We start from the raw sequence: 14,060 nt of genomic DNA on the forward strand, positions 1-14,060 counted from the left end.
CTGATTGACAGACCCAGCACTGGGAAGTGAGAGGGCCTACTGAGAGCCACACCCTTGTATTGATGTTGAGCTCCCCTCCCTTCCCTTCCCTCCCCTCTGACCTCCAATCCTCCAATCCACCACCACTCACGTGTGGCCTGGGTCCCTCAGTGATCCGGGACCTCGGGTGTGTGCAATACCAGCAGCCACCACTGCTCCCCTGGTGGCACTGCTGAACAATTCACAGTTGTGGGCCTTTGATTGGCTGGCAGTTCTTGGGGATTGGGGAGGAGATTTCCACCCCCCTGAGTCCTTGATCCTGGGGAAGGGCTGCCTCTGCCCAAATTCAGTGGGCCTTCCCGAAAGGAGGTGGCTTGGGGCTCTTGCCTGCTCTCCAGGTGACAGGTGAGAACCTCAGTGTCTCCATTAAATACTGTACAAGACTACTACAGCTGCTTTTACCTGAAGCAGTTCTGTAAATGTTAATTTGGTAAATATATATAAAAGTGAACAGAACTAGAAAGAAACATTCTTGAATTAAGCCCATGGAATATTAGCAAAGTGCACTTAGCATGTTTGACTGAAATTCCGTTCTCTGATTTAAGTGCCGAAGTTAATGCATGCGACACTGGTTCTACTAAAATATCAAAGTGAGGAATTTCAGGCAAGTGTTAAATGACGGTACACTTGTATCCCAAGTCACTGCGGGAGCCAATATTTCAAAACTTTACAAGCAATGCTTTAGGAAAGTGAATAGAGTGCTGTGACATATAAAGATATATTTTTCCAGAGTTCATTTTACCCCATAATGCTCTGATTCCAGTATAGAACTTCGCTTGACCGGATTTTTGTTTGCAAGAAATCAAGAGGACTGCAAATTGATTGCACCAAGCTCTGTATCCTCTGTCTGGCTCCCAAACTGTGTGAATCTTGGCACTGGGTATGGAGTCTGTCAAAATTGGTCTTTTCATGTCATGATACTTGATTATAGTGTTTATAATAAATTTAAAATACAACAATTGCAATCTTTGGTGATGTGTTACTTACACGCTTATAGCTCGGTGCCAATGTTTTCTGTAGTGTTGGCAATGTAATTTGGACCAGGGCTTCTTGGAACAACTTCTTCCTTACAGTGCTGCTGTCATGATCATATTGCTAGGCAAGAAAATATCCATTTGAAATCTTTGTACAATCTCAAAATATGCAATACGCAAGGCAGAATTAAAAAGTAAAGGTCTAAATTTTCATTGCATTTTCACCTTTATATAGATGGATTATCATTGATGCCAATAATAGTGCCAAGGACAAAAATAATAATTTTGAAAAACTGACACAAAGCTGCAGATATGTCAATGATTAGAAAAGGAAAAGGTTTCATGAAAACCCAAAACCAGATGCCTTTATTATTGCTAGCCTTTGAAATAAACTGACACCTGACAAACACCTTGGTCACCTTGGATGTGTGGCTTGCTGAACGTGCTTTGCACTTAATGTCATGCATACCTCATACCAGGAAACGCAATGCAAGATGTTCCTGTCTCTATTTACATACTCCAGGTCCATTGTGGCGAAAATTCTGGAAATGGCTGAAAATTCTATGTACCGCCCTAAACCCAGCATTTCCCATCTTCACAGGGATGGGACTGGAGTCAGGGCAGGGTTTGCGCATGTGCGATTTGCAGAGGCGGCTGGCCACTTTAATCACCAGCTGCCTCCACTTAAGTGGAATTTTGGAAGAACAGGAGTGTGGAATTCGGAGTGGCAGATTAAAACAGGTAAGAGGAGGTCTGAACTTGGTGGATTCGTTTGGATAACCAGGGTATCCATTTGGAGGGGTAAGATATCCCTGTGGATAGGGTCTCAGGACATCTCTGGGAGAGGTAAGGTACCCTTTGGTATTGTTAAAAGTGAACAATGATTATGCAGTTTTTACACGCACAGTCACTGGAACTGTCAAGTTGTCAAAGAGTTGTCCAGTTGTCAACGAACTGTTAAAGAGCTGTCCAGCTGTCAAGGAACTGTCTAGCTGTCAAGGAGCTGTCCAGCTGTCAAAGCTATCAAGGAACTGTCCAAGGGTGCTAGGTGAGTTGACATGGAGCGGTAAAGGGAAATGTGTTGGTTGGGATCATGAGTTGGCATGTGTTAATACTAAGCTGGCAAAGGGTGTATTAGAGCAATGGGGATGGTTAGATGGGCACCAAGTTGGCTTGGAAATATGGAGGCCATGAGGATGGGTTGGGGGAATGGGTTGCCATAGGTTGACATGTATGAGGCATAGGGAGTGTGTGGGGGGGGGTCGAGGTGATGGCTGGAGGAATGTTTTTTGTTTTATTATTATTTTTTATTTATTTAAACATGGTGCCGGGGCACAGAGACAAGCATTGTGCCCAGCCCACCTGCACACCTGACAGCCTGCACATTTGTTCCCGGGTTGCCCACTCTGATTCCTGTTTCAGCCCACCTCCCCTGGCTGAAAATCCAACCTGTGGGTGGACTCGGAAATCTCCTGAGTTTGTGCTCCTGACCCAGGGATAGAAATCTGTGCCCTAGTGTTTTCAACATGTTACTCTACAAATGAAGGTGTTTATTAATATAGGAACAGGACGATGCTGTTCAGCCCCTCAAGCCTGTTTCAATTCGAACATATGAATTAGGAGCAGGAATAGGCCACTCGGCCCCATGAGCCTGCTCCACCATTCAATAAGATCATGGCTGATCTGATTGTAACCTCAACTCCACATTTGATCGTGTCAGTTCTTTGCCTGAACTCCATTTATCTTCCATTACTCCATATTGCTTGATAACCTTATCCAATACAAATCTATCCTTCTCAGTCATGAACTTTTTAATTGACCCAGCATTCACAGGAATTATGGGAAGAGAGTTCCAAATTTCCATAGCCTGTGTGTGAAAATTTGTTTCATGATCTCACTCCCAAGTGAGCTTTAATTTTACTATAATGCCTATCTTGTTTCGGATTGCATCTCTAGATCAGATAGTTTCTCTGCATCTAACCTAACAAATCCATCTATCACTTTAAAAACCTTCTAAACTCAAGGGTAAACAAACCAAGTTTATGCAACCTGCCCTAATAATTTAACTCTGATATAATTCTTGAATTCGGGTGAATCTGCACCTCTTGCAAGGAAAGCATATCCTTCCTGAGGATTGGTGCTCAACATTGAACACAATACTTCAGAAGGGGTCTAACCAATCCCCTGTACAACTATGGCATAGTTTCACCACTTTTGTTTTCCAATCCTCCGAGATAAAGACTGCATAATCATCTTTGATTATGTTTTATGCCTGTGGGCTAACTTTTAGTAATTTGTGTACATGGATAGTCCCTTTGGTCTTACAAAGCTCTGAGCCTCACAACTGCCGTGTTCAATCCTACTTTCCGTGGTCCAAACCAAATCAGCTCTTTTTTCTCACACTGAACTTCACTAGCCATTGATTTGTCCACTCACTCAAACAGACTCTGCTCCTTTGTAAGTTTTTGCTGCCATCTGCACCAGTCCCTGCACCTCCTAACCTCCTGCTCAGATTTGTACCATGATGGAGAGCCACTTCGCTGGGGCAGAAATGAGGGTAGAGCGCATTTCACATATTCATGTTTTATGAAGGCAGCTGGCTATTTAAATCAGCGCCTGCCTCCACTCTAGTTGGATTTTGGTAGCCTGGGAGCTTGGATCCCAAAGTGTGCTAAGTAGACCTGGTAAGAGCAGGTCTGAACTTGGTGTATTTTTTTGGATGGCCAGCAGACCCCTTTGGAGAGGTAGGGAACCCCTGTAGAATTTGCTTAAAAATTTTATTCAAAGCCCCAGAAACAACATAAAACAAATTGCAACCTTCTTCCCTTAACCCAGGGGAGTAGGAGGCTTCTGGTCTCATAGGGCAATTATTGTTGCCCCTACTGACCATGAAGAACTTTGTACTGGAGAAGGGCTCATAGTGCTTTGTGTGAGGGAACCTAGAGGATGGGCGTGGCACACTCGCATATGGAGACCATAGAAGCCAGTCATCATGAGCAGCCAGAGGCCAGAGGGAGGGCTGAAGGTCAGGAGGAAGAGGCTGTTGACCCTGCACCAGGAATGAGGAGGAGCAGAGGCAGGACTATCAGGTACCATCCTGTGTGAAGGGTGTACAGACCTCAGGCATCCTACCTCAATATGACAGAGAACCAGTGTCGATGGCAACTGAGGCTAAGCCATGAGGTGGTGACAGACGTATGCCATATAGTCCAGCAACAACTCCAGCCACAAACCATTGACCCCCTCACCCCCCATGTCTTGCCAGTGGCTGTGAAGGTAACCGTCACTCTCAACTTCTATATCTCAGGACCTGTCTGATATATCCCAGTCAGTAGCACACAGCTAAGGTTGTAACTAATGTCCTGTTTGTTCGTCTGGGGATCACATTAATTTTCCTATAGATTTGGTGTCTTGGACACAGACAGCCACAGTTTTTTCCCAATTACGGGGCTTCTCTCAGATGCAGGTGTTATTAACTGCACTCATGATGCCATAAAGGTCCCAACTCAACATGTGGACACATTTATCAGCTGGAAGTCCTTCCACTGAATCAATGTACAGATGGCTTGTGACCGCCACAAGGGCTGCTTCCTTTATGTGTCTGCATGGTTCCCTGGCAGCTCCCATGACTCCTTCATACTAAGGAGTTCCGAACTCCCTCAGCTATTTCAGCCACCAACACAGATCCATGGTTGGCTTCTAGGCTATAAGGGCTATCCCCAAGAGCTCAGATAATGATCTCCTTTAGGAGCCCATAAATGGAGGCAGGTTGGAACTACAAGAGCAGCCATGTCATCACCAGGGGTACCATGAAGCAGGCAATTGGCCTTTTAAAGATGTGCTTCAGGTACTTCAGTCACTCAGGTGGAACTCTGCAGTATGCCCCAGCAACGGAATGAAGAATATTAGTGGTGTGCTGCTTGCTGCACAACACTGGGTGGTGGAGGGGCATACAAATCTATGAAAACGATGCCAGGGCAAAGCTCCAATCTTTGAAGAGAAGGAAGATGGGGATGATGAGGAGGAGGATGTAACCCCTGTCCATTCCGAAAATTCCAAAACAGATGAGGGTGAGGAATCCACCAATGGCAGAGCAGCTGGGAGGCATGGTCACGTAGCCAGGGCTGACTCTGTGCAGGAGGGCATCATCACCAGATGGGTCCTTGTGCAAAATAAATTCTCATAAGGCCCTCCAAAATTACAACTGCCATCAGCCAGTCTCTGTTGACAGGCTTCAACTGAAAGAACCTTGCATATTGACTTCACAATTACTCAAAGGACTGCCCATCCCCCACAGGGGAGAGAATAAACATCAATGAGTTGGACTCAGTCACATTCATATGGCTGAAATCCTCATCATCATCACCATGGGCCTCATCATATTGCAAGCACACAGGGTAAGAAGGTCTTCACATTCTGGCCCCCTCACATGAATGCCAATGACTGTAAATGAGGGACCCATGCCACCAAATGTTCCACAATCCATCTATACCCATCATGCTGAAAGTGACACAACATCAGAATTCAAACCCTATATATGCTGATAGGATTGTATGGTGTAGCAAACAATTAAGATAAGGCTTGCCATTTTGACACTCCACTCTGCTCTCTTGCCCACATGTCTGTCCTTGGCTTGCTGCATTGTTCCAGTGAAGCCCAACGCAAACTGGAGGAACAACACCTCATCTTCCAACTAGGCACTTTACAGCCTTCTGGACTGAATATTGAATTCAACAACTTTAGGTCTTGAGCTCCCTCCTCCATCCCCACCCCCTTTCTGTTTCCCCCTTCCTTTTGTTTTTTCCAATAAATTATATAGATTTTTCTTTTCCCACCTATTTCCATTATTTTTAAATATTTTTAAATCTTTTATGCTCTCCCCACCCCCACTAGAGCTATACGAGTGCCCTACCATCCATTCTTAATTAGCACATCGTTTAGATAATATCACCAACTTTAACACCTATGTGTTCTTTTGTTCTGTTGTTTCTGACACCTTCTGATGATCTGCTTCTATCACTGCTTGTTTGTCCCTACAACCACACCAACCCCCTCCACTTCTCTCTCTCCCTCCCCATCCCCCCCACACACCTTAAACCAGCTTATATTTCAACTCTTTCTTGGACTCGAACTCAAGTTCTGTCGAAGGGTCATGAGGAATCGAAACGTCAACTCTTTTCTTCTCCGCCGATGCTGCCAGACCTGCTGAGTTTTTCCAGGTAATTCTGTTTTTGTTTTGGATTTCCAGCATCCGCAGTTTTTTTGTTTTTAATTAAGATAAGGCATCTAGTGCAAGAGGAGCCCATAAACATGCAACACTTCCTTGAAAGAACCTGTGCAGGAATGTTCAGAGGTCGGGTTGGCTGAGCTGGGAATTCTTCTCTCCTTACCTGACCTGGGACTGAATATCTGGGCATTAGTGTAATTGCCCACCTAGATATACAACTTTCTTTCCCTTCAAGTCATTGATATACCTGATGATGCCCCAATACATACTTGTGGGGAACACTGCTTGTCATGTCATCAATCAAAAAGCATTCCCTTTATCCCTACTCCGTCTAACAACTGGCAACATGGAACATGTCAGTGGACAATACTTCACACAATGACTTCCTTTACTGATAACTAGTCAAGCCCACTGTGGCAGTTAGATTTGATTTGTAAATTTCTCTTGTGTTACTGCAATTAAACATTTTATAAATGCCTTACCTTTAACACTCTTTGCTTAACTTTTTCAATGGATGTTACAGTTTTTGATGGATTGCTCTTCAATGAGTCAGACAACAATTGTTCAAATGTGTAGACCGCATTGTGCATTAGCTGTGGATAATAAATGGTAGCTTTAACACAGTAAGACTAAATTAGGAATCAAAGTTTAAAAAGTCTGAATTTTGTTTGTCTACCCTGAAGTCCCGTCACCAGGGCTGAAGGGTGGATCTGACCCCACTTCAGCTGGTGACAGGATCCTGGACAGCATATTGCTGGCTGTTCCTATTAAGGATGGCAATTCACCCCCAATAGCTCCTGGCCCAATCAGAGGGCTAGCAGTTCAGCAGCCTCGTTAATGCCACCGCTAGAGGTGGCCAATGCTGAGGCCACAGCTCCAGAGATAGGGTGCTGTAATGGCAAGACATCCTTGAAGACAGGTGCGTTGTGTTGGATGGAAGGCAGGGCCAGACGGGCAGGCAAGCCCCAGGAATCGGCAAGAGGAGGTGGAATTATTGAGCATTGCCATGAACGTACATTGCTGCTGGGGGCCCCTCCAAGTGCCATGGAATACCCATAAAGGAGGGCTTCCCTTGAAGCTGCCAGGTTTCACCCAGTGGTCTCCCCATGCAGCAGCAGTCCTGCTGATGCAGGCAGGTAGTTGTCCTTAATTGACCACTTACGTGGTTCAGTTGGCCGTCCGATGAATGACCAAGTCACCAACTCTCCCACTGCTGCCAATATGCCATAGCAACAGGAAGACGTCTCCTCTCTGACGCCTTCCCTGCCATTTTGCCAGCCCTCCCTCCTCCTAGCCAATCGCTAATAGATTGGGAAAGTTCAGCCCATGTGTTTAACTCAAAATGTTCATCATTATATAATCACCATTTATTAAGAAATAATAGCTTTTAAATTTTAAGTCCAGTCAGAATGGCTGATATTATGCAAATTGCAGAATAAGCCTCAATTTCCTAAGTCTGCAAAATCCTGCCAGCAACTAACAACATCCCTGGCTGATCACCCAGGTTGGGCCAATGGTATGCAACCTTCATATTCTGTTCCACTGAATTGAGCTTTTTACTCTACATCCCTAGGGCCACCTCCAAAACATTATCTACTTACAGTCTTATTGGTACCTTCCACTGCTGAAACATTCACTCACACCATCAGCACCTTGAACATCAGTTTCTCAGATCCCCTCCATATTGGCTTCCCAACCACCATCTTTCATAAACACATGATCTGCAACTTAAATCTTCTCCCTCAAAAAGACTCATTACCTTCATCTTTTTCCAGCCACTATGTCCTAGCAGAACACATTCAATATCCTCATCTTTGTTTTCAAATCCACATGATATTTGAGTCACCTTCTTCAGTCATATATCCCAATCCATCCTCCCTGTTCTGCTCATTCTAGGTTGCTGCTCCTCCTCTGCTCCATTAGTGGGAGTGATCTTTTAGCTATTATGTCTGTGCCTTCCAAATCTACTCTGTCTTCCTACCTCTCCGACTCTGCCTTCAAAGGTCTCCTAAAAAGTTCTTTTGATCTGTGCCGTGTTAGCTAATTTTATGTGGCCAGTAACCGATGTGTTACAGCTGTCTCAGCTAGGTTATGGAGGAAGAAAGAATCACAATGTTCTCACATCTAATTATTCTGGTGATCTCACTGCATCCAGTGTCCCATTCCGTAGCACATAAACACAAACTATCCCAATGTTACTCTGGTTAAGATGACAGACCATGGATCAATCCTGAGATTTTCTTGGTTTCTATGTCTGAGTGCTTAGTCACACACTGAGCTATTTGGGGAATTATTGCAAATATTTCCATCAGGTTCATATACAACCTATGTAGGCTGATTACAGAAGTCTGTGGAACTTTAGCGATATGCCAGTGGACACCCTATAATCCAGTACCTACTTCTTGCATGAAGTTCTGAGTTGTTTGAATAAGCCAATGTGTATTGGTGAACTTGAATCGGTTCTTCAATTCCTGAATCTGGTCTTGAAGAGGGCTAACTTTATTATAGCAAGGCTGCATTTTCACAGCATTAAAAGGAAGATTCATCAATTGATTCAGGTACTAAAAAAAAATAAGATCAAAGTGAGAAATTAGTAACTAAGCAGGAAGCATTTTCCTAAAGTTGGGGTTATTGATTGTAAGAATAAAATTCTGTCGAAAGTTCCTTAGTAATACTTTGAAGACTGACTCTATCCCTTACATGAACAAATGAGCATTTTTCTTGGTAATTTGGAAATTCCCATCAGACTAAACTTTCTGCATATTTTGTGACCTTTCCTATATACCTCCACCATATAGCTTTTTCTACCCAAGAAGTGGGAGCAATCTAGGTTGTGGGCAACAACACTTGGAGTAGGTAATGTCTTTTGCTTGACCCAGTTTGCCACTCCACAGATGTGCCTTTTTCTCAAGCAGCTCCCGTGCTTACATACCAGCCGATTGGCATGCTTGGTTCGCTGTTCGGTGGGCACCATTCCCAGGAGGCTGCGGATCAGAAGCAAGTAAGAAGTCTGCAGCTGGATTAGTACGAGAGTGAGAGTGAGGTAGTGGGGGATGGGGGAGAGTGGATCTTTGGGGGATCGTGGTTGCCAATCCCTGGTTGGGTGCAGACAAATGCAAGGGAAGTAGGGGGTGTGATTGCTGATCTGGGGATATCTGATCTCCAAAGGTCATGGTGGGGGATGGCAGTCGTTGGATTGAGGAGAGGAAGAAGGTAGCTTGTTGAGCTTTATGGAAGGATTCTTGCTTCTCTTGGCCTACAGGCAGTACTGTCAAGGCACTTAATCTTTTCCACATAGCTGTCCTCAACTCTCCTTAGCTGCTGGGTTCCCCGAGGCACAGAAAGCCCAGTGAGCCAGGTTCAAACCTTGAAGATAGGTTTTAAAAGTTTAACGCCCTACCCAAATCCTACTCACCTATTTTCGAGGTTAAAATTACTCCCTGCCCCACCCACCATGAGTTCAAGCACTGGCTTTTCATCTTTGAGTCTAGATTTAGGCTGAAAGTCTAATTTTTTCTTTGTCTTACATTTTTGACAACTATTAAGGTTCTAAGAACTTTGGCAGTTTTAACTCATTTCCTTGATGGCACAAACCCACTACAAAAAATATTTGTGAATCTCTCTCAAGAACTAAATGACAGGTTGAATGCAGAGTGTAGCTCCCTCCACTTTGCCATCAACAATATATATTAACCTCAGTTTCTGAAGAATACTCCTCACTACACCTGTTACATTACCCAGCCAACACCAACCAATTCACTGTTGAATACTAGCTATCTTTGCACCATGGATTACGGCCACCCAACTGCATTTCAGAGAGGAGAGGAGAGTTTGATTCCAGCAGTCTGGAGTAGTTCAAAGTCGAGTCTGTCCTTTGCTGCAGATTTTAGTCACTCGAATTTGCAGAAAACGCATGAAAAAGAGCTTTAAATATTGAAAGCTAAAAATATCTTTTAGCCAAGAGGAAATAAACTCAAGATGGTTCATATACATTCTGTTCATCTTTGGCAGTATCAATGCTCACATCACAACCCAATGCTCATGGCTCCATGCTTCATGGCTCCCTGACACTTAAGTCTACCAGTTAATCAAATTTCTTCGGTGCATAGCTGAGCTGCCAGTTGGCAAGTCCAATCAAATAATGGAATGAACTCCAAAGATGTCTGAGGTGTGGTGATTGGGAGGTGTGAGAGAGGATGTTATACAGCTGGTACTGTGGGGTTACAAGTAGCCTTTCATGGAAATTTAGGGATTGATGATTTGGATCATGTTAAAATGATATCATTCATTACCTCTTTCAGTTTTTCAGCATCACCAGCATCCTGACATTTTGCACTTAATTCATTGACCTCAATTTCAAAGAGAGAACGAACTTCGGTGAATCCTGAACTGATTAGTCCCATCAACTCCTCCAATGTAGAAGTCAGGTAGGGCTGAATATTCTCAAGCCAACCCTGGTCAGCCTTTTCAGTCACTGTTGCTGAAATAAAGATTCACTTAAATTCAGTAACTGCATGTATTTTTATTTTGTCTTTGTAACATTATTTCCTCCTGCATTTCAGATCCTTTCTCAACAATTTTTCTTGGATGATAAGGTAGAGAAGGACTCAGCCAATCTGGCCTATATGTGACTTCAGGCCCACAGCAATTTGGTTGACTCTTAGCTACCCTTAGATATGGCCTAGCAAGTCACTCAGTTGTGCCAAAGCTGTACACTCCTGCCACATCCAATCTTCATAATGGTTGGAAATTAAACAACTAGCAGGAGGAGGATGCTCCACAAATGTCCCCATCCTCAATCATGGTGGCAACATCAGTATGAAAGACAAGGCACATGCCAGGAATGTGATGGAATACTCTTCATTTGCCTGGATGAGTGCAGCTCCAACAACAATTAGGGAGCTCAACACCATCCGGTACAAAGCAGACACTTGGTTGGCACCTCATTCACAAACTCTCTCACTCACTGGAGATACATTGGCAGCAGTGTGCCATTTACAAGATGCACTGCTGCAACTCACCAAGACTTCTTCAACAGCATCTTCCAAGCCCATGACCTTTACCACCAAGTAGGACAAGGACAGCAGAGCATAGGAACGCCAGTTCTCCCCCAAGTCACACACCATCCTGACTTGGAACTATTTCACCATTCCTCCACTGTACCTGGACCAAAATCCTGGAACTCTCTTCCTAACAGCACTGTGGCTACACAAGATACAGCAGCTCAAGAAGGCAGCTCACCACCACCTTCTCAAGAGCAATTAGGGATGGGCACTAAATGCTGGCCCAGCCAGCAACAATCAATCCATGAACAAATTAAAACAAAAGCAAGTGATTCGTTCTCAGGTATCTACTGGTGCCACCCTAGAGTTGGCCACTGGGAAATAATGAAGAGTTACCCAACCTCTGATTATCCCTTTCTTTTCACAAGCATCTTGCCTTTGCATTGTACTTCCTCCAAGTCGAACAACCATGACTGCAAGCTTATGGTTTGTTAAACCATGGGGCAGTGTGCTGGAACACAGGTTTTTGTGGCACCTGTTCCCTAAAGGCAGTCACTTCAAAAACGAACAATTCACTCTTCTCAAATTGCTAAGCAGCCAGATGAGCAATAAAATATTTGTGTACCATTATTGTCATGAACATAATTTAACATCGAGTCAGATTTGGTTCTTGTTTCATAAAATTACATGCCCAATAATGAAATAGTTTGTCAAGACTCTTGCAAAAGAAGAACTTAGAAATAACATACCAGGTTAATAGATCATTTTAACGCTAATAATAGCATTGCTGATACATGACGAGATGGCTGGCCTCAGGGTGCGTTTGGGATGTGTGAGGCATGAGTGTAGAATTAAATTAGAGGACAGCAAGTTGGTGAAAGCAGTGTCAGGAGAAAGAATGGAGAGTATAGAGTTGAGTTATAAGCTTCAGGTCTAAGTTTCAGTGCCATAAACAGCTGTTAGACCAAAGTCAGCAGACAAAATGAGCATAAATAACAGCTGGAAATTAGTCAGTATATTCACCTGAAGTACCCTCACCAGCAATAACCTTGCTACCAGAACTCTCATTACCAGAACTCTTAACAGTAATACCCTCACCAGCTGTTTCCACACAAAAAAATGGCTCTGGGGCAAATTCTTCATGGACTCTCATACAGGTTTGGGATCCAGTTCCCTAAGCACGTGATTGATGATACGCTATGGTTGTCATAGTCAAATTTGAAATCCAACAGGAACTCTAGACCCATTCAGTCTTACAAGTGCAAAACCAAAGGTGAAAACTTCCTCCCTTCTGTCCAAATTTTAAAAGGGATGGCAAAATGAAAACAACTCAAAACGAAGGCAAATGCATCGATTTGAAAAGTGTACAACTGACATAAGTAGACATGTATGCACTCTCAGCCTTTGATGTGGACAAATTCTTAATGTGTTTGAAAATGTCTTTGTTTGTTCTGTTAAGAAAGACGCTGACCCTGGTTTTATTCAAAAGAATACATACATTCTGTGACATCACCATTGTGTTATAGTGCTTACAGCAGAGTATTTTTAGAGCTAGGTGCCCAGGATTCCAGAGGAGGTTTATACTTGTTCTCAGCAAATACTGCATTCAGGTGCAGAACCGTAGTCTGTAAGGTCATTTTCTCTGTGCTAAATCTGTCCATGTAAGGGAGCAGTGAGGCCTGGTCACCTGTGGGCCATCTTGGGAATGTTGGGATTTGTTGCTGGAGTAAACATCCAAAAATTTAGAGCATTGGGTGGTCAGTAGGGGAATGGGGGTGAGTGGTAAGTGGGAGTGGCGGTCAGATTGTCAGAGGGGTGGTGGGGTCAGGTGGTCAGTGGGGAGAGGTTTGGGTGGTTAGTAGGGGATGGGGGTGGGTGGTCAGTGGGGGGACCGGGGGGGTCAGGTGGTCAGTTGGGGGATTATAGTTGGGTGGTCAGTGGGGGGGTTGGGGGGGGTCAGGTGGTCAGGGGGTTCATCAGTGGGCGGGTAGGGGAGGGCATTTGGGGGGTCACATGGTGGGGGGGGCGGGTAGGGGATACCGTGGGTGTTCAGGTTAGTCGTGAAGGTCGGGGCAGATGGGGGTGACGGGGGTAGTCTAGTGGGGGGGTGGCGGGTGGGCTCAGTTGGGGGATTGAAGAGTTGGGGAGGGTGGGGGGGGTAGGGGGAAGTCCTGTGTGGGTTGGGGGGATTGTCGGGGCAAAGAGTTGGTGGGGGATAGTTGGGGAGTCCCCGTGGGGTGTCAGTACCCAGAGGTTACTCATGAGTTAGAAGTGGTTTTAATTGTTTAAAATTTTTTTTGTGGGTAACTATTACTGTAAGACAGTCGGAACCATCCAAAGTTTGCAATTTAAATTGTACTTTCAGATGGTTCCCAGCGTAGGGCAATTGCCCAACGGAAGTTTGAACTTCCCAGCAATTGTTGTGCAATTCTTACCTGGGGGATCTCCGGAGGGGTGTGGGGTGGGGATCCCCAGTTACAATACCCCGGAGCTTGGAAGTTACAGGCTGTATTCAAACAGGCTGATTAATTAACTGCTGTGTTTACTCCATTGCAAAAGAAAACATTATGTTTCCAGAACTGCTCTGAGAGACGCTTAATGTAGAATCACAATATAATCATCCTACAGGCAACATTAATAAGCCAAACGGTGATAACTAAAAATTTCTGCATTTGGTGTTTAACAGAATAATACAATTTCATGGGATAATAGGTGAATATTGGGAATCATTTTCATGCCGAAATATATCTAAAGTCAAAGGACCTAATAGATTGAAAGGGCCTAACTTTAACTCATAACAAAAACAGAATTACTGGA

At 44.2% G+C, this 14,060-nt stretch overlaps 1 protein-coding gene across 1 annotated transcript in view; it reads right to left on the reverse strand.

Moving 5' to 3' along the window:
* Window positions 1-14,060, reverse strand: part of niban1a (niban apoptosis regulator 1a) — a 182,494-nt gene that overhangs the window by 13,849 nt on the left and 154,585 nt on the right. The window contains exons 7-11 of the mRNA XM_041207805.1: window positions 12,267-12,417; window positions 10,533-10,720; window positions 8,640-8,801; window positions 6,723-6,833; window positions 1,027-1,134 (exon numbers count right to left, since the gene is read on the reverse strand). Coding sequence (XP_041063739.1) covers window positions 1,027-1,134; window positions 6,723-6,833; window positions 8,640-8,801; window positions 10,533-10,720; window positions 12,267-12,417 — 720 coding nt within the window. The remainder of the gene's footprint in view (window positions 1-1,026; window positions 1,135-6,722; window positions 6,834-8,639; window positions 8,802-10,532; window positions 10,721-12,266; window positions 12,418-14,060) is intronic.

The sequence above is a fragment of the Carcharodon carcharias genome, chromosome 16 (assembly GCF_017639515.1).
Source record: "Carcharodon carcharias isolate sCarCar2 chromosome 16, sCarCar2.pri, whole genome shotgun sequence".
Classification (NCBI taxonomy): domain Eukaryota; kingdom Metazoa; phylum Chordata; class Chondrichthyes; order Lamniformes; family Lamnidae; genus Carcharodon; species Carcharodon carcharias.